Source organism: Camelus bactrianus, chromosome 22 (assembly GCF_048773025.1).
Source record: "Camelus bactrianus isolate YW-2024 breed Bactrian camel chromosome 22, ASM4877302v1, whole genome shotgun sequence".
Lineage (NCBI taxonomy): Eukaryota > Metazoa > Chordata > Mammalia > Artiodactyla > Camelidae > Camelus > Camelus bactrianus.
The window spans coordinates 21516697-21544432 of record NC_133560.1 but is presented as its reverse complement, the minus strand read 5'-3'; the positions used below and the strand labels follow the sequence as shown (position 1 = coordinate 21544432).

The 27736-nt window shown below is 51.7% G+C and overlaps 2 protein-coding genes and 1 non-coding gene across 16 annotated transcripts in view; 2 read left to right on the top strand and 1 right to left on the bottom strand.

Annotated features, from left to right (window-relative positions):
• Positions 1–221: 221 nt before the first annotated feature.
• Positions 222–14471, bottom strand: HAUS8 (HAUS augmin like complex subunit 8). Its single transcript, XM_010972110.3, has 11 exons — positions 14223–14471; positions 12277–12341; positions 9327–9382; positions 6471–6552; positions 5252–5344; positions 5047–5141; positions 4368–4433; positions 4106–4264; positions 3606–3747; positions 1805–1946; positions 222–634 (listed from the first exon to the last, which is right to left on the bottom strand). Exons 1-11 carry the CDS (start codon positions 14249–14251, stop codon positions 442–444), a joined length of 1122 nt encoding a protein of 373 aa, XP_010970412.2. The 5' UTR covers positions 14252–14471; the 3' UTR covers positions 222–441.
• On the top strand, positions 776–849 carry TRNAT-GGU (transfer RNA threonine (anticodon GGU)). Its single transcript has one exon. It is a non-coding gene; the product is annotated as a tRNA-Thr (tRNA).
• A 50-nt stretch (positions 14472–14521) lies between the features above and the next one.
• MYO9B (myosin IXB) overlaps positions 14522–27736 on the top strand; it is an 83772-nt gene continuing 70557 nt past the window's right edge. For all 14 annotated transcript variants that reach the window (XM_074350486.1, XM_074350483.1, XM_074350490.1 and 11 more), the window contains exon 1: positions 14522–14668. The gene's annotated coding sequence lies outside the window, so the exon portion shown is untranslated. The remainder of the gene's footprint in view (positions 14669–27736) is intronic.

Genomic DNA, 27736 nt, shown 5'->3' with positions numbered 1-27736 from the left:
GTATCCACAATTCCGAATGGTGGATTCAACCAACCGCAGGTCGTGTGTTCACTTTACTATTGAAAAAGATCCACGTGTAAGTGGACCCACAGTTCAAAGCCACGTTGTTTAAAACTCAACCGCGCATAATGTCTTGAAGGTCCCGAGGCTCAGGACCAGCTGTTTGGAATAAATTAGGACAACACATGCCTTCTATTGCCCCCCTCATGCAGAAACCAAGGTTCAATTGCAAAACAGTTTTATTTTTTTTAATATCAAACAAGGTAATCATACAAAAATAGTTCTACTGCTAGACTAAGTGTATAAAGTGCTTAAGTTTCCAGAACCTCACGTGGGGGTCACTGCAGATCTCCCCCCAAACAAGGGGCACCGACATGTTTTCAGCCTGACGGCTTGCAGGAAGGCCTCCATGTGGGTTTGGGACACCATATGCGCATGGATTCACAGCTGGTCGTCTCCCCGGAAGAGTCGGCTCCGGAGTTCTCCCCGAGTTTCCCTACAAGTAGCCTCTTCTGGATTGAAATACCACCGGCTGGGGGCCTCAGCACCCTGGGCCTCTTCCCAGACCTCCTGGTTGACTAAGGCTGCCTCTTTACTTGCCTCGGCGGAGAGTTCCAGAACAAGGGCAAAGCTCCTGTGGAAACGACAGGACAATGACATCTTTTCACCCTCTGTGCCCGAGTGCCTTGGCCTTCACGGCTGCCACGTTGGGGAAGACAGGTTCGGGGCAACCCTCCTCGGGCCCGTAGGGAAGCAGCGGTAAATAAGCTTTATCTGGGGCGCAGAGCTCAGTGGTAGAGCGTGTGCTTGGTATGCACGAGGTCCTGGGTTCAATTCCCAGTGCCTCAATTAAGGGAAAAACAAAAATGCTTTATCTAAATAAAACTAAAGCACGGAAGCCCCAAGAAGAGGACCAGGCAGATGGGAAAGAAAAGAGTTTACTCTGCAAATATCTAGGGAGCATCAACATCATGCTGGGAACCATCCTAAGAGTGGAGACAGAGCCGTGAACTGGGACCTGCCCCTGATGCTCATGCAATGTCAACGGCAGCGAGGAAATCAGCACAAAACGAGCATGTTTACCCATTCGCAGCCGTGACCCTGGTGATCTAGAACCCTTCGGTGGGTCCTGATTTCGTCCCGGGCATACAGACATGAAGGAAATGCCACAGCAGGTCGTGTTTACCGTGAGTACCATTCAAACTTTTGGGCACCTCGGGAATTATGTTTGGCATTGTGAAGGAGAAAAAACTAGATTCTTTTTTTTTGGAAGATAGGGAGGCTTTGCTACCCCACAGTTAGAAACATCCTGGAGGAGAATGAGAGAAGCGGGCTGGGAGGCTTTGGGGAGCTGGCTGTCGGACCTGGGCGCTGTTGACACGAGGGCGCCCAGTCATGAAAGCACTCAAGCTGTGCCGATACGATCTGCACCTTTTCTACATGTATTTATTTATATATTGATAAGAATTTCCAAAATCTCCCAAAGTCCCTACCCTGAAAAATATTTAAAGCATAAACAGACCAGTCCAAAGTCCCAGATCTGCTGTGTTACTCTGAGGGCCGACACTCTCGCCCCTGTCTTTCTAATTTGACTGCTCAAGAACACACCTGGGGGTTCTGGTTGGGTTGAAGGCATCTTGCCCACTTCCCTCCCTCTGCTTTCCTGGACTTTTGTACGCTGCAAACGCCAGGGCTGCCCACCCTCCAGAGCCCAGCGCACCCTCCAGGGTGGCCGCCAACAGCCTGTCTCTGCCTGATGGGGGGTGTAGGGCTAGCTTTTTCTTAAAACTATTTCCTGCAATACCTTCGGAGCTCCAGATCCTTCCTTTGGGTCATTTCCCTGAGTTCACTCAGCAGGTCCAACGCTTTCTCGTTTTCTTCCGAGTTGCCAATGCCAAGTTCCCCCAGCAGATGGCAGGTGGTCGTCAATTCCCGCTGCAACTCATCTGGAAGGGAAGAGGGCTCTTCAGCTGTGGGTTTCAAGGTGTCCCCAAGCAATAGACGCGTAAGCTGGGTGGCTGACTATATTCTTCTCTTTTTGCTAGAATGCTCTTGTCATATGCTGGAATCGTGAAGAGCTCAAAGGCAGAAAGGTCGGGAAGGAAGGCACTCGTGCCTGGGGACCGCCTCTGTGCCCCTTTGCCTGAGATCACAGGAGTGTGAGATGGTGGGTCAGGTGCCTCTGTCGTCCAGGCAGTCATTGGAACACACCTGGAGTCCCACACCCGCATCCTCAACAGGGACAAATCCAAAAGGCAGAGACGATCTGTGCTAGGAGTAACTTAAAAACAAACCCGTGGTTCCCACTCCCTGTTCCTAGCACTGCCTCCCGACTCCCCCAAGCAGAGAGCCACGTGCACCTGCCCTGGGTCCCACCTGCTCTAAGAAAACCAGCATCTCTCCACCTTGGGTACACATGCATCTGTACCCATCAAACTGTACATATAACATCAGGGGGACCTTATAAGGGTTCCTACAGACACACATCTCCTTTGCTAGGGAACTGAATCATGCCCTCCCAAAAAGACATGTTCAGGTTCTAATCTCAAATACCTGTGAATGTGACCTTCCTGGAAATGAGGTCTTTATAGAGGTAACTGAGTTAGAATGAGGGCACTAGGGCGGGGCCTAACGCAGTAACTGATGTCCTTCTAATAAGAGGGAAGTTTAGATACAGAGGCGCTCAGGGAAACATGAGATGCCTGGGACACACTCTCCCCTAGAGCCTCCGGAAGGATCCAGCTCTGCTGACACTTTGATTTCAGACTTCTGGTCCCCTGAACTGCAAGGGAATAAATTTGCTGTTTTAAGCCACCTCGTTTGTGGTACTTTGCTTTACAAGCACAAGGAAACTCAGAGGGTCCCCTTTCCCAACTCCTGGCGACTACCTAAGGGATTTATCAGAGATGGAGACCAAGAGTCACAGGTGCGGAGCTGACTGCTACAACTATAAAACTGGCAACTCAGACACAGATGATGGTTTAATAAGGCTCATTTTTCAAGGTCCCATGTCATACGTAAACTATTTCACATTGGAAGAGGTCTGATTTTACATCAGCTTCAAGCAAAACGTATTTAGATGGCTTGTGAGAGCTCTGCTGAGAAATAACCGAACTCTAGGGCAGCTGCAAACTTGCTCTGGGAAGATACTTGTTCTAAAGAGAATTTTAGGATCAAGGATAGGCACTCTTCACACTTGCCAACTTCAAGTGGGAACGCTATATAGGAAAGATACCGTCTCAGTTCTGCCTAGAAGGCAGGATGGGGTGGGGGTTGGGAGGGTCGCAGCACTGTTGTTCGCCAGCCACAGAAGCACCTCTGTAGGGCTCCCCAGGAATGCCCTTCAGCAGGACCAGAAATCACTGGGGAGTCCCAGGGACCTGGGTTCAAATCCCAGCATGGTCCTTACTCAGGGCATGACCCTGGACAAACCACAGCCTTGCCGAACCCTGAGTCCTCTGCCATTTGATGGGGGACGCACCATCTACCTGGGAGGGGACCTGTGACATGACACAAAGGAATTAAGGTGCCCGGCAAACAGGAGATGCCCACATGCACTGGGTGGTTCATCCTACCCCTCGCCCGGTAGCCTCCCTGTTTCCTACCTAAGAACTGCTGCCCATCTCCGTCCAGGTGGACCGATCTCACTGGCAGCTCATGCCTCGTGGTGTCCAAGGCTGTCGCAAACGTCTTGTACTGCTCCTTAAAGCGGCCAGCCACAGCCTCGTACGGGCTGAGCATCTCGATCTGCAGGAAGGAGGAGGAGGGGCCTGTGAGATGAGGCCCTGCACTCACCACCTCAGAAGTTTCATGGACGGCACACGCATGGCTGTGAGTGTGTCTCCGTGTCACTGGGCACAAGTCTTGGGTGCCTGAATACTTGCCCGTGTCTGTTGAAGGGACAGGGCCCTCCTGCTGGTTGGTTCTCACATTACAGCCTCATCCTCTGATAAACTGTCACATTCCAATACCCAGTGGTGCCAAAAGCCTAGCAGAGGGTTAGAGCCAGGTGAGGGGCAACACCTACTATCAAGGCTCCCTCCAAACCCCTAGATGGGACAATGCTGCCGAGATGTGCAGCCCGGAGACCGTGGTCACCGCTGACCTGTGTGTCGAGGACTTCCGCCAGCTCCCGCTTCTTCTGACCAAGGAGAAGTTTGCACTTCAGCTCATGCGCCTTTTTCTGCAGCGTCTCCTTCTCTTGGCACATTATTAATAAATTCCTTTCTGCCTTTTCTTCAAACGCAGCGAGACCGTTCTCCATCTGTTAAGTGCAAAACAAAAGCTCGGACCCGAGGGGACCTCACCTCCACGGGACAGAGGCTGCCCTCTGCCAACGTCACATGTGAAAGAGGCTCCATCCTCACCTTCGTGGTCAGCAGAGTCAAGAGGAGCGTCTGGGATTCCATCATTTCCATCGCTTCGGAGAGATCCTCAAGGACAAGAAAAAGACACTCCTGGTTCCCCGTGAACTGGTATAAATCCAGCTGTCTCCCCCAGAAGGGGCACGATCCTAACCTATGTGTACTTTCTTTCAATCAGTAATTCAGTAACTCTCGACTGTGTATTGATGTGCTGTTTCTGTTTTCTCAGTCTCTCGGGCCCTCTGTGAAAAGGATGAGGATGGCCTGGCCCCTCTTCCTGGTGGCTGGGCAGTCAAGCATCAGCTGGAGGCCCCACCGGAACCTAGTGACCCGCCAGAACCAGGACTTGGGGTTTCCACCCAGGTGAGATCACAGCCCGGCCATCCTCCCTGCTGGGGACAGGGCTTGACAGAGCACCGTCTCTAGCGTGCCGCCGGCAAACAGGGCCCCAGTCTCATTTGTCACATGCTCCTGCATTTATACCTCCTCCTGCGTGAGTATGGGGGAAATGGAAACTATAAATCCTGCAAGAACACGTGCGGTTTTTGTCCTAAAAACCACGGCTGGCTTGTTTGCTCTTGGAGCCCTGGGGCACCTTGCGGGGCACCTGGCACAGGACAGGAGCTAAATCAGATTTGTCCAGCTCACTATAGCGTCCGCCCTCTTGCTTTAAGACACTTACGGGGCTCTTTTTCGTACAGGCAGAAAATGACGAAGACTCAGCTTTCTTGGACATTGTTTTTTCTAATTGTGGAGTCTTTCGGACCACACTTTTGTCTAAGATCAAGAAAAGCATGTTTAAGGTGAGAAGAGCAGATTTGGGAAGCCCTCAGAGACACACCGCGACCCCCCAGCCAGGGGAAGGATGAGTAAAGTGAGTGATGTACCATTGATGGCCGAGAGATCCAGGTCAGGCGGGGCGGTGCCGTGCCCTTCCAGCAAGGTGGACTGCAGGTCGCCTTTGCCGACTCCACTGCTATCTGTGGGCCCAATGAGAATCCCTGGAAGTCAGCACAGTCAGCAAGATGCGCTACACGTAAACTGCGGAAGAGGCAACTCTTCTGCACATCTACTTCCGAAAACTCAGCTTCTTGTGAGGTAGCAGCAGATAAGGCTGGAAAACCTTTGGAAATTCCTAGCTATCAGCTTGAATTCATTTTACTTTATTTCACTTTATTTTATTTTATTTGGTAGGGGGGAGGTGATGAGGTTGGTTTGTTTATTTATTCTTATTTTTAAGTGGAGGTACTGGGGGTTGAACCCAGGACCTAATGCATGCTAAGCACATGCTCTATCACTAAGCTTATACCTTCTTCCACAACTTGAATATATTTTAAAGTAATACAGAAAGGGAAGGGATTCTTAATAACCAAAAGAGATGAATAAGCCTTCCTGCTTCGTTTAAATAAAAGACGCTGTGTTCAGGGTGTGAGAGTCTGACAACATGCCGTGCACTTGTCCTGCCCTCTGCTCTTTTCCCTTCTTTCTCCTGTAGCCTCTGACTGTTCATCTTCCCTGGGAGTTCTCTTCATGCTTTAGCCCCTATTTAAAAATGTGTGCCAGGGGGGCAGGTATAGCTCAGTGGTACAGCACATGCTTAGCATGCATGAGGTCCTGGGTTCAATCCCCAGTCCCCCCATTAAAATAACTAACTAAATGAGTAAACCTAATTACCACCTCCCAAGACAAACAAAAAACAAAACAAAACAAAAAAGGCCCCACAAACAAAACTGTGTGCCACAAAAAGAGAGAAAAAACCAAAACAAAATAAAAAATAAAAATACAAATGTGTGGCGGTCACAGAAACAGACTCACAGATACAGAAAACAAATGGTTCTCTGGGGCCACGTAGGAAGGAAGTGGCTCCCTCCCCCCATCCCGCTGTCATCCCCCTTCACCTCTCCACCTGCCCCAAATCTGCCTGTGCACTGAAACTCTCTGCCTAGTTCCTTTTCCTCATGCTTCCCAGAAAGGAAAGGGAATTTTAACCTATAACGTCTGTATAAATAAACATACAAATAAATAAATAGATGTATGGAACATCTGAAAAACAAAACAAAATTTACCTTCAGAGCTGTTTCACACCCTCCTTCCATCTGTACGCACCTTTGCTTTTCTGGAGTGGGTTGGGCTTCCGTCCACCTTCCGGCATCTTCCCACTGGTCTTTAATGCATCTGTTGCAGGAGCCTGTTAGGGGAATACGTGACAGTCAGGGAACAAGGCACCTTCCTTTCACAAGAAAGGGCCCCTCTGCAGTCTGCAAAGCCTGCATCTGCTCTTACTTTGAGGCAGGGGATAGACTTAAGGAGTTCTGACATTTAATTGCATATATACAGAACGAACTAATTTTGTCAAAAAGGATACCTTCATAGGAAACCAGCAAAATGTTTGCCAGTGATGACCTCTGACATGGCAGATTACAGATGATGATTTTTCTGTATACATTTTAGTATTGGCCAGTTTTTTAGAGAGAACATATTACTTTGGTCATCAGACAAAACAAAGTTTTTGTACAGATAATAATCTTTAAAACTTACCAAAAAGCAAGCACCGCATGGAGCTAACAAGCCATTATAATATAATAATAATAATAATAATAATAATAATAATAATAATAATAATAATAATAATAATAAACAATAATAATATAAAGCAGAAAAAAACCTTGTTAGGAGTGAAAATGATGTTCCATTATCACGCCAGACATAAAAACTAATTCAGAATGGATTACAGACCTAAACGTAAAACCTAAAACTACAAAACTCATGGAAGAAAACCTGGGAGAAAATCTTTGTGATCTTCGGTTAGGCAAATATTTCTTAGATATGACACCAAAAACACATTCCATAACAGCAGAAATTGATAAACTGGATTTCATCAAAATCAAGAACTTCTGCAGCTCCCAAGATATTTAAGAGAATGGAAAGCCAAGTCACACACTGGGAGAAAATAACTGCAAATCACCAATAAAGGATCGGGACCCAGAATATAGAACAAGCTCTCCAAACTCAATAATGAGAAAACAAATAACCCATTTTTTTTAATGGGCAAAAGATTTGAAAGGACAAATCACTAAAGTTATAGGAATGGCCAAAGCACGTGAAAAAATGCTTAATATCATCAGTTGTTATGGAAATGCAATTTAAAACCATGAGAATGGTGTTAATCTTAAAGTACTGACCAGAATTCTCTTCTGTGGCTCATGGGAATGTAAAAAAGTGCAGACACTTTGGATAACAGTTGGGCAGTTTCTTACAAAGTCAAACATATATTTACCCTACAATTAATTCTCTTCCTGGGAGAAATGAGGACACATCTTAATGGAATCCTGCACCGGAATGTTTAAGGTGGCTTTCTCCCTAATTGCCAAAACCAGGAAATAAACCAAATGTCCTTTGCCGGGGAATGGCTGAGCACACTGTGGTCCATCCGTACAGCGGAATATTCTTCAGCCATCCGAAGGAACCCACATTAAGTATAACAGGCAACGACAGGGAGGGACCTTTATGTGAAAGAAGGCATAATGCAAGAAGCTGCGTCCTATGTGGTACCGTTTAAATGACCTTGTGGAAAGGAAAAGCTACAGGGACAAAACACAGATTATGGTTGCCTGGGGCGTAGAGTACAAGGGGATTGGGGAGGGGGGCGGTGACAGACTGTTCTCTACTTTGTGGTGTGTCTATGACCAGATCTGTTTGTTAAAACTCACAGAACTGGTAAGTGTGCTGAAAAGAGTGACACTCTATGTAAATTACACCGTAATTTAAAAGATGTGGGCTGTATAGCTCAGTGGTAGAGCGCATGCTTAGCATGCACAACGTCCTGGGTTCAACCCCCCACACCTCCATTAAAAAAGAAAAAAAAAGATGAAATAAAAGAAAACGGAGAAGCTCTTAAAGATCTACAATACTATAGCATGCAGACACATGGGGGTGCTGTAACCAAGTTTGTCAGGCAACATGAAAATTATGAAGTGTGGACTGTTATCCTTTGTTGAAAAATCACTTCAATACTGTAAGCCATGGACTCTGGGTGAGGATGTGTCAATGTAGGTTCATCGATTATGCCCCACCCTGGTGCAGGATGTTGACAACAGGAAAGCCATGGCATGTAGGGGACAGGGGGACAGGTATGTGGGAAATCTCTGTATCTTCCATTCAGTTTTGCTTTGAACCTAAAATTGCTATAAAAAAAATTAAGTCCATTAAAAAAACAAACAAACAAAAAACAGTCCAAGAAGCCTATTGGTTTGCGTAAAGGTATCTTTTTTCTTCAAGCCAGATCTTAAGTCACATTACTCTACCAGAGTAAGAGACAGGTAGCAAAAATGAATATTTAACTAAACTTTATCATAAACAAAGATTTGGAAAATGGGATAACTCACCCTTCACCACACCATCAGTACGCACACACTGAAACACAAGATGTAAGTGGCTAATCTTATGATTGTTTTCATTTAACATCACACAAGGCAGGTTCTCAAGTCGCTGAGTGTTTCAAAACGTCATTTTCAATTGTTTCATCATGTTCATGGTGTGGCTAGAGGCAGTTCACTAAACTCTTCCTCTAACGCTGGGCGATTCTGGCACGTGTTTTTTCCCCATTGTCTTTCTCTAAAACCCTACAGGTATTTTTAAAATACCAGCCAAAGTCAGGGACCACGTGCCAGGCATTAGACAGAATTGCTTCAGGACAAGACTCCAGAAAGGAATTACTGAGTTGAGAGGCAGGAATAATTTTATGATTCACTAGAGATCATGGCTGTTCAAAAGGGATTCTCAAAGTATTCTGCTATTCATGACAGAGTCATGCCTTGGCAGGAAGGGCAAGACACTCAACTGGGCAAAGTCCCCAAAATGCTTCCGTCAGGACCAGGCTGGGCCCGGCTTTTGTGACTTGTCTCAGAATTTCGAGTTCGCCACGACTGTTCAGAACCGTTTCAAACAGATGATGTGCATTACCTTTTTGGTGGTTTTCTTCTCATACTGTAAATACCGGGACTCAACCACTCTTCCACCTGTGGGGGACACCCTTGGTTTAGAATAAAACTATGACAGTGGAGTGTAAGGACCCCCTCACCCCAAGAGCTGGGTGTTATCAGTCCTCCCTGCTCATCCTTGAGCATATATGGGACACCTACTGTATGTAAGAACATTTATGGGACATCTACTGTATCCAAGAATATGTATGAGAATATACTATATGCAAGAACAAGTAGGGGACACCTGCTGTATACAAGCACCTGGCCAGAGGCAGAGCAATAGCCAGCCACAGGAGCTATGCTCAAGGATGATCAGGAATACGTGCCTAAGGTCAACTCAGAAAGTGGACTCAAGGGCAGGGCAGAGGAAGGAAAAAAGATCTTCCACAGATGGCCACCTGCTTGCCTCCTCCTCCTCCCACAACTCGTTCCCTGTGGTTATGACCCCAACCGCACTTCTCTCTCCCCCAGGTCTGTCTGTGACCCACTCATGGTACTGCTTTTCACATCCCCCAACCCCCTTAACCTAGCTCAGGACTGCTCCCCTGACACACGCTCGGCATCACGGCCTTTCTCAGACACAGCTGGATCCCTTGGTGACAGCCCAGTCCCAGATCCCCTTCCCTGCCTGTCCTTGGGGCACTGAAGGTGGATGCAAGAAATCCACCTGTCCCCCTAATCTCCAGGGGCTCTGTTGCAGCCCCGTGATCACCTGCAGTCCTCTGTTGTGATCCTCCACCCTCTCTCACCTCCTACACCAGGCCCATCCCTCTGGTCGGCTGGTGTCCTGTTTCCTATTTCACTGGGAAGATACATTCAGCCGCAGGAGACCATCCCGCCTGGGCATCTGGCTGCCTTCCAACGTCAGGGCCATTATCCTGGGCCCCTCCTTCACGTGCAGGGACCTCTGTGCCTTGGGGTAAAGCAAACCTCCAACTGGGTGCTAAAGCCCTGGCCTCACCCTGTTAGGAAACTGCCTGGCAACCCCTCTCCCCTCACCTCACCCTGCACCCCTCCACTTCCTCTCTCCAGTGGTCACAATGTTCATTCTTCATTCTCCCCTCACCCATCCCTTCTGCCCCTCCTTCTCTGCTCCCCTTTACAATGCTTGCTCTTCTTCCTCTCCAGCCTCCTTTCCTCGAATCTCCCCCACTTCCCAGCCTGGCTCTCCTGGTCACCACAGCACTACATGCCCCAAACTTCTTTTGGCCAGACCACCAAGATGCCCCGGCTCCGAAGCCCACCAGACCATCCTCAGTCCTCGTCCTGAGCCAGCAGTGGCACCAGTCACCATGCTCCCTTGCACCCTCCTCCTTGAAACAGTGTCCTCTAGGCTGGCTGCCCCTTGGGCAGCTGCAACAGGCCATCTTGCGGGCCCATTAGCTGGTGGAGCTGAGTGCTTCCAGGCACAGTGCAGGTCCTACATCACCTGATCCTTCAGACAGCGGGCACAGGCCGCCCCTGCTGCCTTCACGGCTCTGCTGGGTCCAGCCCCTCCCTTGGATCAGAAACTAGCCCCATCCTGCTGTTTTATCCATAGCAACCATCATTGTCCAGCACACCCTGTGTCTTCTTACACCTCCATTTGCTGGACTGCCCATGTCCTGGGACAGCGAACCACCCTGAGGGCAGGAACTCCCGTCTGTTTTGCTTGCTTCTCCGTTGCACCACCCCACAGGGAGCAGGTGCTCAGCAAGACATCAAATGCATGATTCTGCACTTTTCCTAGGTGCCTCCAGAGCTTAGGGGTCTCCCTTTTTACCAGGGAGAGTGATGTGGTCAACGTCACATAGGTCGACAGTTCAGCTGAGCGAGACTGGGATTTCAACCGTACTTCTTGCCAGGATCCGCAAGCTTCAGTGGAAAGGAGGCACAATCACAGTGAACGGGGAGCCTGGAGCTAGACGTGGAGCCAGTGGTCGCCCCGGGCATGCCCCGGGTAGGGAAGAGTGGGCTGCCGGGAGAGTGGGCTCAGGTAATCGAGCAGGAGGCACCTAAAGGCCAGGACCAGGCAGGGTCCAGGGGAGAGAATCAAGCCACAGTGAGGGTCCACCACTGGACATCCAGTAAGGGATTGGGGCGAAGGATATCCCCAAGCGGGGGGAGAGCATCCTGCGTTGGGTCTTTCTAATACTGTCAACACAGGATTTTCCTCATCAAGGGAGGATCCGAGGCTCTGGGTTCCTCGCACAGTTGAAATGCAGTTTCAAGCTTCCGGAAAACCGGAATGCACCTGTTTGTTTAAACAGTGGTGGCTTTTCCACAGAAGCAATGTTACCAGGAAGGATATAACTTGTGTCCCAGGTCTAGACCACGGGTAAATATGACAGATGTTACAGACAAGATCATCAAGCCATGCTGTAATGTATAAACCTCCTGTCTTTCGGAACTAGAATTCTGCTGGGACTTGAGATGTGCACTGGCCCACAGCCTAAGAAAACAGTTCATTGTAACAGAGGTGGGAGTTCCATTGTGGGAGATCCTTGAGTCTACCACCCAAACTGGTCACTGCCAAGAGTCAAGGAGGGGCTGTGGACCATGACCCTGGACTCACAGGTGGATATTGGACATGTGGGTACCTGTGAGGGACTGACGCGTTACTGAGAAGAAGCAGACTTTGATATCTGATAACGATTTCACTTACTCTCCTCACCCACACTTCCAAGTGACGAGTCCTGAGAATGACCCTCGACCCTCGTGGCCGGAAGGGTCCACTGCCCTAAGTGACCCCCACCAGCTCCTGCTGCACCCCTGGCTGCAGGGCTGGGTGACCAGACTTGGGGTCCCCAGAGGTGTGACTAGAAGTAAAGCCCCAGCTTCCCTCCCCTGGCCTGTTTTTATTTCCCTTCCTCAAAAGCACTTACTGAGTGGAGGGAATGAAATCACTTTTTATTTCACTGGATGGTGGGATAGATTCCAATTTTGCTTACCTTGTATTCTTCTTCCTTTTATCTTAGCACCACTAGGAGTACTGGGACCCCCTGATGAAGGCTTCCTGAAAGAGGGAGATGGGGGTCTTGTTAATTGAGTTGGATAAAATGCTCAAGGAAGCCAGCAAGGAGCTCAGGGTTCCTTGGGATGGCCCAGTCCCAGCACCTCCTGGCCCCCCGTCAATGTCAATCTCTGCCAGGTTAGGGCCACCTCCATAGGAAGGGGGACATGGAGGCCCAGCCCTGTCACCTGGGGGCAACACAGTGCAGCCCGCCACCTGAGTGGAGAAGGGCCCAGAGTGAGGAGTGCCAGGATTTTTGCCAAGCCTCAAAGATCTCAACGTAAGTTACGGATTCGTTCATTCATCGGGCGTTTGTGTGCCTACTGTGTGCCGATGGGGATACGCAGTGAATGAGAGTCGGACCTCCTTTCCAGAGAGGGATGACTAGCATCTTGCAATCAGGCAAGCATGAAGGGGGAGCATTCCAGACAGGAAAAGGGGTGGGGGCTGGGGGATGAGTGACCAAGCACACTGGCTCAGGTATGTGAGGAACGACATTCTCAGAGAGGGATCAACAAGGCCAAGGGCACGCGGGCAGAGAAGAATGATGCAGAAATTGGAACTGATCAGCCCTGGGGCTTAGCTAGAGAAGACCAACAGGGAGCTGGGATCTGGGAGGACAGAACACTGCGCCAGGCTGACAGAGTTCTGAATTCACTTGAGAGCTCGGACTGTTCCCAGAGCCCAGGGGTTGGTAATCCCTCTCTGTAAAGGGCTAGACAGTAAGTATTTTCATCTCTGTAGGCCATAGGCTTAAATTTACAGCTACTCCACCTTTCCATCCCAGCACGGAGCAGCCATGGATGATGCATGAGATGGGTGTGCTCACATTCCAGTTAAACTTTATTCGCAGTGACATGGGAATTTCCTACAATTTTCAAGTGTCATGAAATAGTCTTCATCTTTTGATTTTTTTTGAATAACCATTTAAAAATGTATACACCATTCTTAGCTAGCTGAGTCATGCAAAAAGGGGGCATCTGGGTCTTGTTGATGGAGCCCTGCGACAGGTGGGAGGAGATGGACCCTGTCAGAGTCATATTTCATGAAGACCAAGGCGGTCAGGAGGAAGACAGCCTCTAAGGTTCTAGAAGGACAGGGTCCAGGTCTGCTTCTCCCTGTTCCCTAGCACCTGTGGATTCATCTGCTTGCGCTGCCACTGCAAATCGTGAGAATGGACGGCTTAAACAACAGACATTAATTTCTCATGGCTCTGGAGGCTGGAGTCCAAGATGAAGGTGCAGGAAAGGCAGGTGGTCGCCTTCTCACTGTGTACTAGGGTGACATCTTTGTATCCGAGAGGAGAGAGCCAGCGTGGAAGCCCTCCAGACTCTCTTCTCATCTGGACGCCAGTCCTATCGGATGAGGGCCCCACTTTACGACCTCATTTGACCTTAACTTCCTTAGAGGTCACATTTACCAATACAGCCACGCAGGGGGTTAGGGCTATGAGTTTGAGGAAGGCGTGAGGGATGACGCAAACATTCAGTCCCTAATTGCCTAGCGACAGATCACATTTAGGGGCCAGGCACAGTTCTAAACGCTTTTAAGCCTCACACGAGGCCTACAAGGTTGAGTGGCGGCAGCGTCACCTCGGTCTTGCGGCGGGGAAAATCGAGGCACGGAGAGATTAAGCCACTTGCTAAGATCGCCCAGAACTGAAATGGTAGACTAAGGCCTTGAACTCTACTTCTGGTCCTGCGCCCACGCTCATGAGCATGCGCAGAGGCTGAATCCCACCTCCCACCTCCGTGATTCTTGGGTCAGATCCGGACTCACCCCGAGGGCCCTCGCTCCCCAGCTTTGCGCCCTTCAGTCCCCAGCCCTCGGCCGTGGCCGTCCAGCTGGCACCTACAAATTCAGACCCGAGGCGCTCCAACTCACCCAGCACCGCGCCCCGAAGTATCCGCCATTTTCCCGCCTTCAACTCAAAGGCAGGCGCTTCAAGTCCCCGCACCCCGCCCTTGCCCCGACCAGGCCATATTGCGGCGGCGCAGGAGGGGTGGCCGTGGGCTATGGAGAGCGTGGATGTGGTGGAGCGGGCGACTCCTGCGCGCGCGCCTTTCTGTCCTCCCCTCACACTTGGTTTCGCCCACCAGCGGCGGGGGGCGGTGGCCGGGGCCGAGAAGGAAAGGCGGGCGGGGCTTCGTGGTGCTCCGCCCCCTGGCGCGCTGGCGTCACGCCCCTGGACCCGCCCCTCCGGAACCCGGAAGCGGGAGCGCGCGGGGGAGCCGCGGGCGCGGCGGGGCGGAGCGGCCGGACTAGCAGCGGGCTGGCGGCCGGGCGGGGACCCGGGCCGGGACCGGCGGCGCGCGGTGGCCGAGGCCCAGGTGAGTGTCGGGCGGTCGCAGGTTGGGTGTTCGATCTCGAAGCTCGTATCGGTGGGTTGCTTTGTAGGGGAACGGAGTTGAGGGATAGTGAGGGGGTGGGTGGCGCGAAGGCAGGGGTCGAGGGGGCGGGAACGAGTTTGGGGGTCTTGGAGGGTTTGCAGGAGGCGGAGTGGGAACTGGACGATGAAGAAGAAAGTTGATGTGATGGGCCCAGTGAGGGAGTTTTCGGGAGGGTGTGGAGGCAGGTCTTGTGGCTTTGAGCAGTTTCTCCGAGGAAGACGTGGCTTAAGTGGTAGTTGAGGGGTCGCAGGAAACGAGGCTGGGAGGGGGAGAAGCAAGGAGGCGGGGTTGAGAGGCCCAGGCTGAGGGTTGAGAGGAGCAAGACTGGTGGGGGAACAGCCAAGGTGCGATTCGGGGGAAGGGGTGCAGGACGGCCTGGGGGCTTCTGCGTACGGGTAAAGAGGCAGAGGAATGGTACCTGAGGGAGGGCAGCGCCTGGGACTCGGTGCGTCCTCAATAAATGTGGAGCACCCTGAACCCACTGGTGGCGGCGGCGGGCCGAATTGTTAAGAGGGGAAATGGGGGATGGGAGGGGAGGCAGAAAGCGGGTAGAGACCATGGCAAGAACTGAAATCTGGTCCAGGGAGAGCCTGGGGAGGATGGGAAGAAAAGAAGGGGTTAGAGTGGCCCCGTTCCTACGCTGGGGTGCATCCTATGGAAATTGGGGCCCACCTTCTCCTCTTGATTCATCTTATTCCTGACTTCAGCCCCAACTGCTGTGTGACCCAGGCTAGTCCCAGCGCCTTCTGGGTGATATTCAGCACTTGAAAGAAAACCCAACACTCTTCTTCTAAGACAGGGCAGGCTGAAGCCTGGGGGTTCTAGGGAGCAAGGAAGGAGCTCTTGTGCCCCTACTATGGGGCCGGAACTGGGTTTTAGAAGGAGGGGGTGGGTGTGCACACACCCACATGTGCTAGGCTGTCACCACCTCCTCTGAGTTGCATCCTTGGACTTAAATGGGTAAAACGACATACAGGAAATCTGTCCCCCGGCGGGTGTGAGCTCAGCCTGGGAGAGACACGGCAGCCAGTGGGCACCCTGTAGGCCAGGGGTCTTTAAGGGAAAGCCTTTCCCATACCTCTTTGTCTAAAGTGGGAGCTGGTGGGGACATTGTGCCTTACAGTTGGAGGGTACCAGCACCTGCCTTCCTGAGGTGTGTTCTGGTCTTGGTGGCTCCAGACTCTTAAGGAGCAGTGGGAGTTGACATGGGCAGCTGTAAAGTTGTTGTCTGATGGGCCTGGCTCTGCCAGGGGACTTGCACCGCGCAGTTTTGATCAGCATTAATTTCTCTTCTCCCCGACCCTGGGGATCCTTGTCTGGGATCTGCTAAAGGGCCATAGAGCCTGGGTTTACAGCACATTCAGAGCATGAATCTGGGTAACTTGAATGTAAAGAGGGTCACAGAAAGATAAACACCCCCTTCACTTCCAGAATGTTCTGGCCCTTATGGAAGGTGGCTCTCAGCCTCACTTGCCCCAGAACATGATTAGAGCCCACAGTCATTCCTCTTACAGGTTTTGAGTGTGGGCTTGCCCTGGCGAGTACACTCCCTGCTCCCCACTCCCCGCCATGAACAAGACCAGAATCTTCTGGTTTCAGAGCCCTGCTCTTGTCTCCTCCCTATACCAGGAACGTGGCCAGGCATGCTCCTGTGGAGGGTCGTTTATTGGGGGTCATAACTTTGGTCAGGTCTCTTTGTTTCTTCACCAGCAAAATGAATGGATTGGCCTCAATCAGTGTTTCTCAGTTTTGAAACCCAACTACCCTTCTTGATAGTCTTAGCATCTCCAGCACACAGCCCCCTCTCATTCTGTGCAGCCGCTGACAGGTGAATCCCCACTGCAGTGATCCCGTTTTTGTTTGGCTTTGCATTCTACAGTTGAATCCAAAAGTGATTATCTTACTGCCTCCTTATCTTCCACATAGAAAATTGCGATGCCGAACATGCTTTCTTTCACGCATTGGACCTGTTTCCAAAGTTTCGGCTGTATCCTTCTGGTTCCTTCCAGTTGGAAATCCCTGGGTGAGACCCTCCCTTGGGTCCAGGATTGTAACTTGGAGAGGCAAGTGGGGACTTGGGAATCTCCCCTTTCTGTTTCACCGTAGGATTCATTTTCTGTCCCCAAGGGGGGCTTGTTAACTTGCCGCTTCCCTTTCCTCATCTCCCTGTGTCTTGGGTGAGCCCAGAGTTCAGTAAAGCAAGGCCTGATGGTGCCAGGGGCTAGGGGCTGGGTCCTGGGGACAGAGATATGCCCTCAAGGAAGGACATTCTATGGGCCACCCTCCCCCACAGGGATAATGGAGTCCAGAGTGGTGGGTCAGTGCAGCAGCAGAGGTGACACAAGCAGTTGTGGGGACAGAATTAGGAACGATCACTACAAGCTTCAGGGCCTGGGGGATTCCGGCAAGTTTCCTCGGAAGAGGTAGCTGGCCCCAAGCCAAGGCCTGAAGGATCCGGAGGTGTGAAACCAAGCTGGAAAGGGGAACCACATAAGCACGTCCCTATGCAGCTCTGCCTTTTATTGAGTTTTACCTGTGATAGGTTTTTATACCCAATTCTTTTATTCTGCCAGCCAGCAGCAAGGGAGTCCTCATTCCTATTTTCTCGATACGGAAACTGAGGCTCAGGCAGGTGACGACTTCAGAGAGGGCTCCCTGCGCTTTCTAGAAACACAAAGGATCATTAGTAACCTCAGTTTGGTAAAGACCAAGTTGCTAGAGCAGTTTCTCAATTGCGGCATCACCAACATCTGGGACCAGGTCGTTCTTTGCTGCAGGGGCCACCCTGATCATCAGAGGATGTCGAGCAGCATCCCTGGCCTTCACACACGAGATGCCAATAGTAGACACTCACCCCAGGTGGTGACAACCAAAGGCATCTCCATACATGGCTGTGCATCTCCTGGGGGACAGGAACCACTGCTCTGTAGTAAAATTTGGTTCCTAGCCGGGCCGACCATTGCCTCTTTGGTGTTTGTTGAGTCTTTGGTGTTTGTTGAGTTCCCAGCTAACCACTGCCAAGGGCAGGCGTGGGGAAGACAGGCCAGCAACTGAATTCTGCCATGCGCTCAGTTCTTAATCTGGAATCCTGATAAAAAGGAGACACCACTGGGAACGGACGGAGGGGGAGTTAGGCAGCGGCCCCGAGAACATTCAGCGGAGGAGTAGGAGGTGACCTGGGGCTGTCATCACTCGCATCACTCGCTGGCACAGCAGAAGCCATTGTCTTTCTCTTCTTTTGTCTTACGGCTGACCTGGATTTCTGCGGGCACCGTCCTTGTCTCGGGACAAATTGTTGCTTTTCTTCCGAGATTAGAGGTATTAGATCTTCTTCTGAAGAGCTACTGTGGAGGTAGCCCCAGATCAGGGCAGCTCTTGAAGCTGCGTTATCTTCTCCCACTTGCCTGCTTGGCTTCAGATGCCGGCCCACCCTACAGCATGGACCATCTAACTTTTGCTCTTCACACATCCTCCTCTGCTTGTTTCCTGACCGTGACATTGGTGCTTTAACTCCAGCGGAAGAAACGGCACGTTCTGGGGCCGTCCAACCCTCTCCTGGATGCTGCCCTCCCCACTAGTCTCCATCCACCGGCCCTTTGTGCACCCAGCGTCCCCAACCAGCTGTGCCAGGCAGCCCCTGCTCGGCCTCCCCGCGGAGCAAGACAGGCCCTTCTCTTTGCCTTCGTCCCAGAGACTGAGGGACAAAACAAAGGGCTCTGTCTGAGCGCCGCCGGGCCCCCAGTGAGCCAGCCCGCTGCCGGCCACCATGCAGAGCCCCTCTCTTCACCTCTCTTTAGTTTTCATTCCAGCCCAGAAAGGGCCTCAGAGATGAGGCATGTCTCAGAAACGCAGCCGATGAGTTCGGGTTCTACTCATTTCCTCATCGAGACTCTGAGCCTGAGCCCGATGATAAATAAAGTAGTGATTCAAGGGTTCAGCCTGTGGGTTAGTCGGAGCAATGAATAAGCTGTCGTTGTGTGACTCATTCGTTTACATCCCAGCTTGGTCCTGTTTCTCGGGGTTGTGTGTGTGAGAGGGAACCCAGCTACAAGCATTTCATGACTGTCACCACCGGGTGTGCAAGTTTCCTGGAACCACTATGGCATAGTACCACAGGCTGCATGGCTTAAGCAGTGAAAATGTATTGTCTCATGGATCTGGGGGCCAGACATCCAAATCAGGGTGTGGACAGGTTGGTTCCTTCTGAGGGCCACCACAAGGGAAAGATGTGTTCAGGCCTCTTTCCTTGGCTTGTCAACTGCCACTTTCTCCCTGTGTCTTCACCTCGTCTTTCTTCTATGTGGGGTCCGTGTCCAATTGTCCTCTTGGATCAGGGCCCAGCCTAATGACCTCATTTTAACTTAATCACCTCTTTAAAGGCCCCATCTCCAAATATTCTCACATCCTGAGGTCCCTGGAAGTTGGACTTAGATATAATGAATTGTAGAGGGTGACACAATTCAGGCCATAAAACTGGGTAAGAGACAGATTTCATTTTTCTTTAATGAGGGAATTTTGGATAAATAATTGTACTGATAGAGAGTAAGTTTGTTTCATTTTGTCACATTCATTTAAAAAAACATTTTAGGGAAGGTGGGCAGGTTGGCCACGTCAGCTTTGGAAGTGCCCTGTTAGGGAATTTTCCAGATCTCACACATGTCCTTACACTTGGGGTGACTATAGAGAGGCAAGAACATGACTCAGGTGGGAGCAGATCTCATGGGACTTTACAAGGGGTGTATTTAGAGCCAGGCCTGGGAGGCCATGTGTGCCCGCCCAGGGGCCAGTCAAGTTTTATCACGGGCATTCGAGGGTCCCTGTCCTCAGTATTGTCAGGGTCAGGAGGAGGGGGGGGCCCAAAACAACTCCATTCACGGAAAAAAGTGACTTTGGAACTGGCTGCTGCCACAGGGGATAAGACGAAAGAAGTTCCTGGAAGATCTGAAAATCATTCTGCAAAAAGTGTTAAGAAGCCAGGTGTAGAGTTGGCTCTCAGGGATACTGAGGGAGCAGAAATAGCCCTCGTCTCTGCCCGGAGCACAGGTGTCCTGCCAACGGTCACACCCGTGGAAGTCAGATCACCAGCCCGGTGAGGGCCGTGAAGTGCCCGGCACCACGGCAGCCTGGGCCGGGGTTGAGATGGCTGATGGAGGAAGAGGAAGGCCTGAGAGCCCTGGTGTGGTCACCGCCCTCCCAGGCTGCTGCCGCTGCTTCCTCACAACTGAAATCAGAACAGCGTCAGCATCAGGACCATACGGGGCTTTGCCAGGATCTTCCAGCTCATCTCTCAGAGCCTCTCCATCCCATTCTAAGGCAGGCAGAACCCGGGAAGCTGAGGGGCAGACTTTGAGATTTTGCTTCTCCAGTCCTCGGGACGCACCTGGGGCTTTCATTTCCTGGCAAGTGTACCAGGGTCCCAGGCCACTGCCTGGGAAGATCGCCAGAGTCCTCGGCCATCATATGCTGTCTATCTGAACAGGTGACACAAAGAAAGTGTAGTAGAGTAGCTTGGCCCATCAACCCTCAGCGAGCTGGTCCCTTGCCTCCTGGTCCCGAGGGTGTCTGGAGGGGGGAAAGTGGCCTGAATGGAGGCAGGTGTCTTTAGGCCCGTGCAGCAGGGGCAGTCACCCCGCAAGGCTGGTTTCCTCCCTCGCTCCCTCGTTCTAAACATTGTATAGTCAGATGGACATGGACTTGGAATCATATTAACATCTCATGAGCCTCTGAGGCCCTCGGGAGACCCTGAAGTGTGCAAACGTTGTTTTTCCTTATGTATTTAAAGCATGGTTTCTCAGCCTTGGCATTGGTGACGTCTGGAACTGCATGGTGCTCTGTGGGCAGAGGGGGGGCGTCCTGTCACTGCAGGGTGCTGAGCAGCATCCCTGGCCCCCACCCCCCAGGTGCCAGTAGCTTCCACTCACCCCCTCCCCCAAGTTGTGATAACCAAGAATGTTGCCGGGTGTCCCCTGGGAGAAGAGTCACCCTCAGGCCCCATGACCGGCCTGGTGCAGAGGCTCCCAGAGCCCTACCTGGGGTCCACAAGGATCTGAACTGCTTTTCAAAGCAGAGTGGGGTTCCCTTGTTCTCCGAGGACTGCTCAGTCTAGTCTCAAGCAGGACTTCTGTGTGTTGTCACTGTGGCTCTGCCCACATTAGGTTCTCTAGGTAGATTTCCACCTGGACATGGTGACAGGTGGACTGTGTGATTGGGGGTGCTCTCAAAGGGTTCTCCTCTGACCACCCAGACCCGCTTCCCAGGTGGCTTTCCATGTCTTTATGTGCCTGCTAATCAACCGGGAAGGATCCAAAGCCCAGCCCCACACAGAGCCTTGCAGGTCTGCCTTCCCCTTGTAAGCAGAACCCACCTGTGTCCCATGAGCCCGACCCAAGCCACCATCAGGCCCCCTGACACACTCCTGCAGAAACCACTGAGTACCATCTGTCCCTCCCCCGAATCTGCCTGGCATGCTAGGCCTGGCTGATGTGTTCCTAAGGGCACTCATGTCTTGGTACTCCCTGTCTCCAGCCAGCCAGGGCTCCCCATCAGACTTGCATGAAAATCCAGACTCCTTCCCACATTCACAAGGCCCTGTGGGATCTGACCTTCCTGACCTCGGCCCCTCCCCCCTCCCGCCTCAGCCCTGCCGGCCACACTGGGCCCCTTGTTCCGAGGCCAGCCCCGGCTGCCCCTGCCCTTGGCGCTTACCGCCCTCGCCTGGGCCGCCATCACCAGGCTCAGCCCATCCATCCCCTCTCACTGCACAGCCTCAGCAACTATCTCCTCTGAGCACTTCCCTGCCTCCCAGGTTATCCAAAAGGACTGCCCTGCTCAGGTCAGTTTCTGACCCCACGGCGGCACCACTAACGTCTGGAGCCAGGTCATTCTCTGCTAGGGGCCATCCTGCGCATTGTAAGGTGTTGAGCAGCCTCCTTGGCCTCCACCCACCAGATACCAGAAGTACCTCCCCTCCCGCCAGTGGTGACAACCAAAAATGTCTCCAGCCGTTGCCAAGTGTCCCCTGGGGTGTAGCGGCATCACTCCCAGGCTTGGGAGCTGCTGCTCTAACACACTGCACTTTTCCTTTCCCAAGCACTGTTGCTGTTGGAAATGCCTCTTTGCTGGTGGGTTGATTTGTCAAGTTCCCTGAAGGCCAGAGACCTCCACACTCTCACTGTCTATTTTGCTGGCCACTGGCCTGGCCAGACCTGGGGTAGGCAGTGGAGAAACATTTGTTGACTGGACGGACGGACGTTGAAAGAAGACAGCCTTGTTGGGGATGTGGCCACAGACTCCAGGGAGAAGGGTCAGCCTCAGGGGCAGATGAAGGGACTGAGCTGTCTGAGCACATGCCTGGAGGAGGGGCTTTCTCCAGGACTCAGACCGGTTGGGCCAGACTAGAAGGCCTAGGGGGACTAATGAGGGTGTTGGGGATGGGCTTCTCTGGGGATATTTAAAAATAAAGCAGAAGAGAGGTAATGGTCCTTCCTGGCGACGGCCTCACTTGGAGCACCCAGTATCTTCTGCATTGGACACTGGATTTGAGTGCTGGGGCTGCTGTAAATTGGTACCACAAACTGAGCAGCTTAAACAATAGAAATTGATTCCCTCTCAGCGCTGGAGGCCGAAGTCCAAAACCAAGGCATCTGTAGAGCCGTGACTCTCCCCAAAGGCTCCAGGGAGACCCTTCCTTGTCCAGCTTCTGGGAGCTCCGGGCATTTCATGGCCTGGGGCCGCATCCCGCCAACCCTAAATTGTCCTCCAGCTCTGAGCTACCATGACTGTTGTAGCTGTTTCTCAGCCTGTCCGTCTTTTCCAATCATTTCATACGATCATGTCTTCTTAAAAGATCCCAGAGGGCTCCAGGAAACATGCATGGAAAAGTGGACCCACGCTGACTTCTAAATGATGTTTACTAACCGATTCTGCTGTAACGCCGGCCTTCTCCTTTTAGTTTGAGGATGATTTCATCCAATAAACATGTGGCTTCAAATTATGGCCTTATATAAACGAAGCAGCTATGCTACACTTTCTGGAGGCCCCCGTCCGCCTAATTTTCCAGTCAATTGCGAATCATTTGCCAAGCTGATAGGCAGAACCTGGCCTTTTCATGCATGAGGCCTTGGTTGTGCCTTGGCAGCATCTCGTTCACATTTGTCCACTCGCCCCCAGGGTCAAATTTTGGGTTGCCTCATCTCCCCTGTGCCTCCTTTCCCTGAGAGCATGAGAGAAAGGCCCTGAACTGAGGTTCACGTGTCCTCAGAGTGCAGAAAGGACACCACTGTGGCGCTGGCAAAAGCCTTTTAATTTATCACCATTCAGGTTTTGCATCTGCAGTTCTTTTTATTGTGCACAGAAGATTTGCCATTAGTGACACTGCGTAGATTCGCAATATTGTGCCACTGCCACCTCTATCCAAAGCATTTCCATCAACCCAAAAGGAAACCCCATCCCCATTAACAGTCACTCCCCACCCCATCCCCTGCCCCTGGTAACCCCTAATCTGCCTTCTGTCACTATGGATTTGCCTATTTTGGACATTTCACATAGATGGCATCATACTTTGTGTCTGGAATGATTTCAATCAGCATGGTGTTTTTGGAGATTCATCCACATTGTAGCATGTGTCAGGGCTTTCTTCCTTTTTATGGCCGAGTAATATTCCACTGGGTGGATGGACCACATTTTATTTATTTCAGCCTTTGATGGGCACTTCACTTCCACCTTTTTGGCTCTTTTATCCAGGAATTTTACAGTCCTCCAGTTTGATTTCCATTTAGTGATGAGGGCATGGTTCTCAGACAAGTTCTGGGTAAACAAACCCTATCAGTTTAAGGAGGGCTTTTGCTTTGTGTTCACATTGTGTATGCTTCCAGGGCATTAATCAGAAGACAGAACAGGCATTTTTAACTTCGGAGCATTTAGAGGGGCAGTTTGGCTCAAGGATGGACACACAGGTTTTCAGGAAGCACTGCCCCTGACACACGGCCTCAGCCTACAGTTACTATTTCATGGGGATCCGAGGCCCCGGTTCCTCAGCCCCAGACCTGCTTCCTTTCATTCCAGGCACAGACTGGGGATTCTTGGGGTGTGGGTTTCACATCCACTTGTGGCCACAACATGACTGGCTTCCGGTCTCAGGCTCGGTGAGGAAGGCAAGTTTGGAAGCCAGAGGAAACAGCTGAGCCCCTCCAAGAGAGCTGCCACCGTTTAAGGGCATCCCCTGAAGTTGTGATCATCAAAACAACTTGGCGCCATGCAGGTGTCAATGACCCAGAGGCAGACCCATGTGTGTAACAGAACTTAATGTATGCTCTTTATCAAAGGAGGCTCCCTGGTCTAGGGAGAGACGGATTCCTTAATAGAAGGCATTAAAGCAATTGCTCCACTCTTTGGAGTCCAGCTGGATCCTCCTTTGACTTCCCACACTGTACTGGGTTGACTAATGTCCCCTGAAATTCATGTCCACCCAGCACCTCCAAACGTGACCTTGATTGGAAATGAGGTCTTTGCAGATGTAATTAAAGACCTCAAGGTGACGTCATCCTGAATCCAGTACCTGGTGCGTTTTATAAGAAGAGGCGAGAACATGGAGACAGAGAAGGCTACCACGTGATGTTGCAGAAGAAAATCAGCATGATGAACCTACGAGCCAAGGGGCAGCAAGGGTCACCGGAAGCCAGGAGAGCCATGGGAATGACAGTTTTTCCCTCGGAGCCTCCTGAAGGAGCCAGCCCTGCCCACCCCTTGATTTTGGACTCATCCCAAAGCACGAGACAGTACATTTCTCTTTTTTAAGCCGCCTGGTTTACAGTGCTTTATCACAGCAGCCCTAGGAAACTCTTAACAACCCTCCAAAATAACTATCAGATAGATAAAGGCTTAAATGTAAAGAGTAAATCCAGGGAAGGAGAGGAATACAGAGTGTAGTTCCACGTTCATCTGATCTGGGAGAGGAATGGACAACAGACATCATGAAAGAAATGACCCATGGCTCTGACTGCCTGGGAAGTGCAGTGTCTGTATCCAGAAACTCCATACGTAAAACTGAATTGGTATGAATTCAGTTCACCATCAGACATGGCCAAGAGTTAATACCCTTCCTATACAAAGAGTTCCTCTGAAACAATAAGCTAAGTGGTTTGGTGGGGAAAAACGGGCAACTGGCATAGACAACTTCCAGAAACAGAAAAAAAAGTTATGGAATACACTTAACTTTCAAAAAACCCTGACTGGCAACCAGAGGATTATAAGTGAGCAAATGCTCTTTTGTGCCCACTGATGGCCATGGATTGAGAAAAATATTATGATCTTCAGAGCCAGTGAAGATGCTTCGAGGCAGCATCCTCCAGGCGGACCTCTCACTTGGGTCGGCCTCTCCAGAAGTCACTTTGGCAGAACTGGTCAGGGGCTTCCATAGTGAGGGTGTGGAGGGGGTCAGATTGGCCTGGTGTCTAGGTTCAAATGGTGCCACCTGTGAACTGAAGAGACTCTGGGTCTGATGGTCTGTCCTGAGGTTTTGCAGAGGGGTTCAAGGGGCATTCCAGGCTGAGGACAAGGACAGGGGCCAGCATCTGGAAGGAGGCAGCAGGGTGGGGCCGGCCCCCATCTGAGATGCAGGGGAGGGCAGAGTGCCTGGCCTGTGGGGATGGCCTGGTTAGTGGGGATGCAGCCCAGGTGGGAGGAACCAGACTTCCCACTGTGAGTTGGGGACTTTGGGCAGCTTCTCCATGATTGGGCTGGAGGAGTCCTGCAAGATCTGGCATGCAAGCCTGGGCCTGGCTGGGTGGGGAGCAGCCAGAGTGTATTCAAGATATGCTTGGTAGGCAGCAGGTCTACCAAGGTGGGGGCTGTGCTGAATGGGGCTTGACGGCCAGGGCCTGAGCGCTGGCTGGGGTGGGAGAGCCTGAGAGGCTCTGAGCTGGGACACCCACATCTAGACCAGTGCTTCCAGGTGCTCCTCTGCTGTGGCCCAGAGGATAGAGGCAGGGGTCTATCAGGGGCCCTCCTGACCTGGTGAGAAGAAAAGTCTGTTTGGGGACACGATGACAGCAGACAGGATGTGGTCAGTGGGAGGAGCAGGGAACGAACACCCTGAATGCTTGGGGCTGGAGGTGGGGTGGGTGTCCTTGAGCATGAGCTTGGCCCTTGAGGGGGTGCAGCAGAGTGGACTGGCTCCAGGGCAGAGCCTGGGGATCAGGGTAGGAGGGGTCCCTAGACAGAGACAGGTCGAGGCCATGCCGTGGTCCTCGGGGCTGCAGAGCAAGAGGCCACTGGTCAGCAGGTGTGACTGGCAGGAGCTTGGTGGCATCTGCGGGGAAGGGAGCAGTGGGGAGGGGCAGTGCTCCGAGTGGCAGATTGGAGCAGGAAGGGCAGGCTCCAGGCTGCATGAAAGTAAGGAGGGAACACTATCCTGGGCTGGAGAAGGCTTTGCTAGTGTCTCTGGTTTTAAGGCATTTGAGCTATTTCAATGGGAAGGTCCTCCCCCTGGGAAGGAGAGGAAGGGAGCCCTTGCTCAGGGAGGAAACGGCGGGCTCCCTGGGAAGCAGGGCCAGGTGAGGCTGACTGGGCAGGGAGGGCCCCACAGGCAGGTCCAGAGTGGAAGAGTTTCCCAGGTTGCAGCTGTGGTGGGTCTGGGTGAGCCGCAATGGTTGGAGGGACAGTGGCCACAGGACAGGGCAAGTGGGCCCTACAGGGACTCCTCCAAGGGGTCCCAGCTGGTGTCTTTCCTGCCCCACCCCTTCTCTTTGGCCAGACCCCTTCCTGCAGCCCCAGCGATCAGCAGGGGCCTTGAGCAAGCCTTATCTACTTCCTCCTGGCCTGGGAGCGGGGCCGGCATTGCCTGGACCTGTGACCGCCCCCAGGGCCCCTAGTCTCTGAGGGTGGGGTCTCCTGCCCCTCCCACCAAGGGACCCAGAGCTATAAAAGACCCCCTTGGGGCTCCGAGGGTGCCTTATGAACTGTTGGCCCTGGAGGATGTGGGGTGTCATGGAGTTGGCCAGACCCTGGGAGTAAGCACAAGATCACATGGTTGGGCCCTGATGACCTCTCTCTCGGCTTGGTGTCTGCCAGGAGGACAAAGCAGGCACATCCATGTGACCTGTGACCTTCTTGCCACTTGCATCCGGGCAGCTTTGGCATGAGACAGTCTAAAGCCCCCGGTCCTTGAGCTGAATTGCAGTTGTGGTGCAAGTCAGCAGTCTCCCCACAAGAGCACGTCCCAGAGGGGTGGGCTCTGCCTGAAGCCCTGGGTCTGCACATGTGTGTACATGTGTGTTCGTATGCAGGGGCTGTGCACGCAGTGTGTCCCTGCTTGTCTGTGCTTGTGAAGACATATGTGTCTGCATGTGATTATGTTCACGTGAAACTGTATTCATGCATGTGTGTCCATTTGTGCACATGTGTGAGCATGGTTGTATGAGAAAATGTGTTTGTGCACGTCTGTCCATGTCTGCACATGTTATGTGCTCACACCTTTGTGGGTGTTGTAGTCTCACAAGCACGCTTGTGCATTCATGTGGCTGTGATTAAGTGCAGATCTACAATTTGGGCTCCTGGCTCAGAAACACATAAACTATCCATCTTCCATGGCCGTGTGTGCTGCCTGTGAATGTCCCATGATTAGCTCTCAGTGGGTCAGGGGATGTGTCAGGTGGGTGGTGCCACCTGGCATCTCTGAACACAGACACGCTCACAGGTTCCCAGCCACTTCCTTGCGGTGACATCAGAGGAACTCAGTGACGGAACTTAAAGATTGGATATTTTGAAAAGAAGGCAAGAAGTTTTAAAAAGTTGCACTCCTGGGGGAGGGTAGAGCTCAGTGGTAGAGCATGTGCTTAGCAAACACAAGGTCCTGGGTTCAATCCCCAGTACCTCCATTTAAAAAGAAAAAATTTTTTTAATCTTTAAAAAGTTGCCCTCCTGGGGAACTGGGTCCTTTCATAATCTATATACTTTTTAAAACAGCTTGAGTGTCGTTGATACACTATAAACTGCACTTCTTTGAAGTGC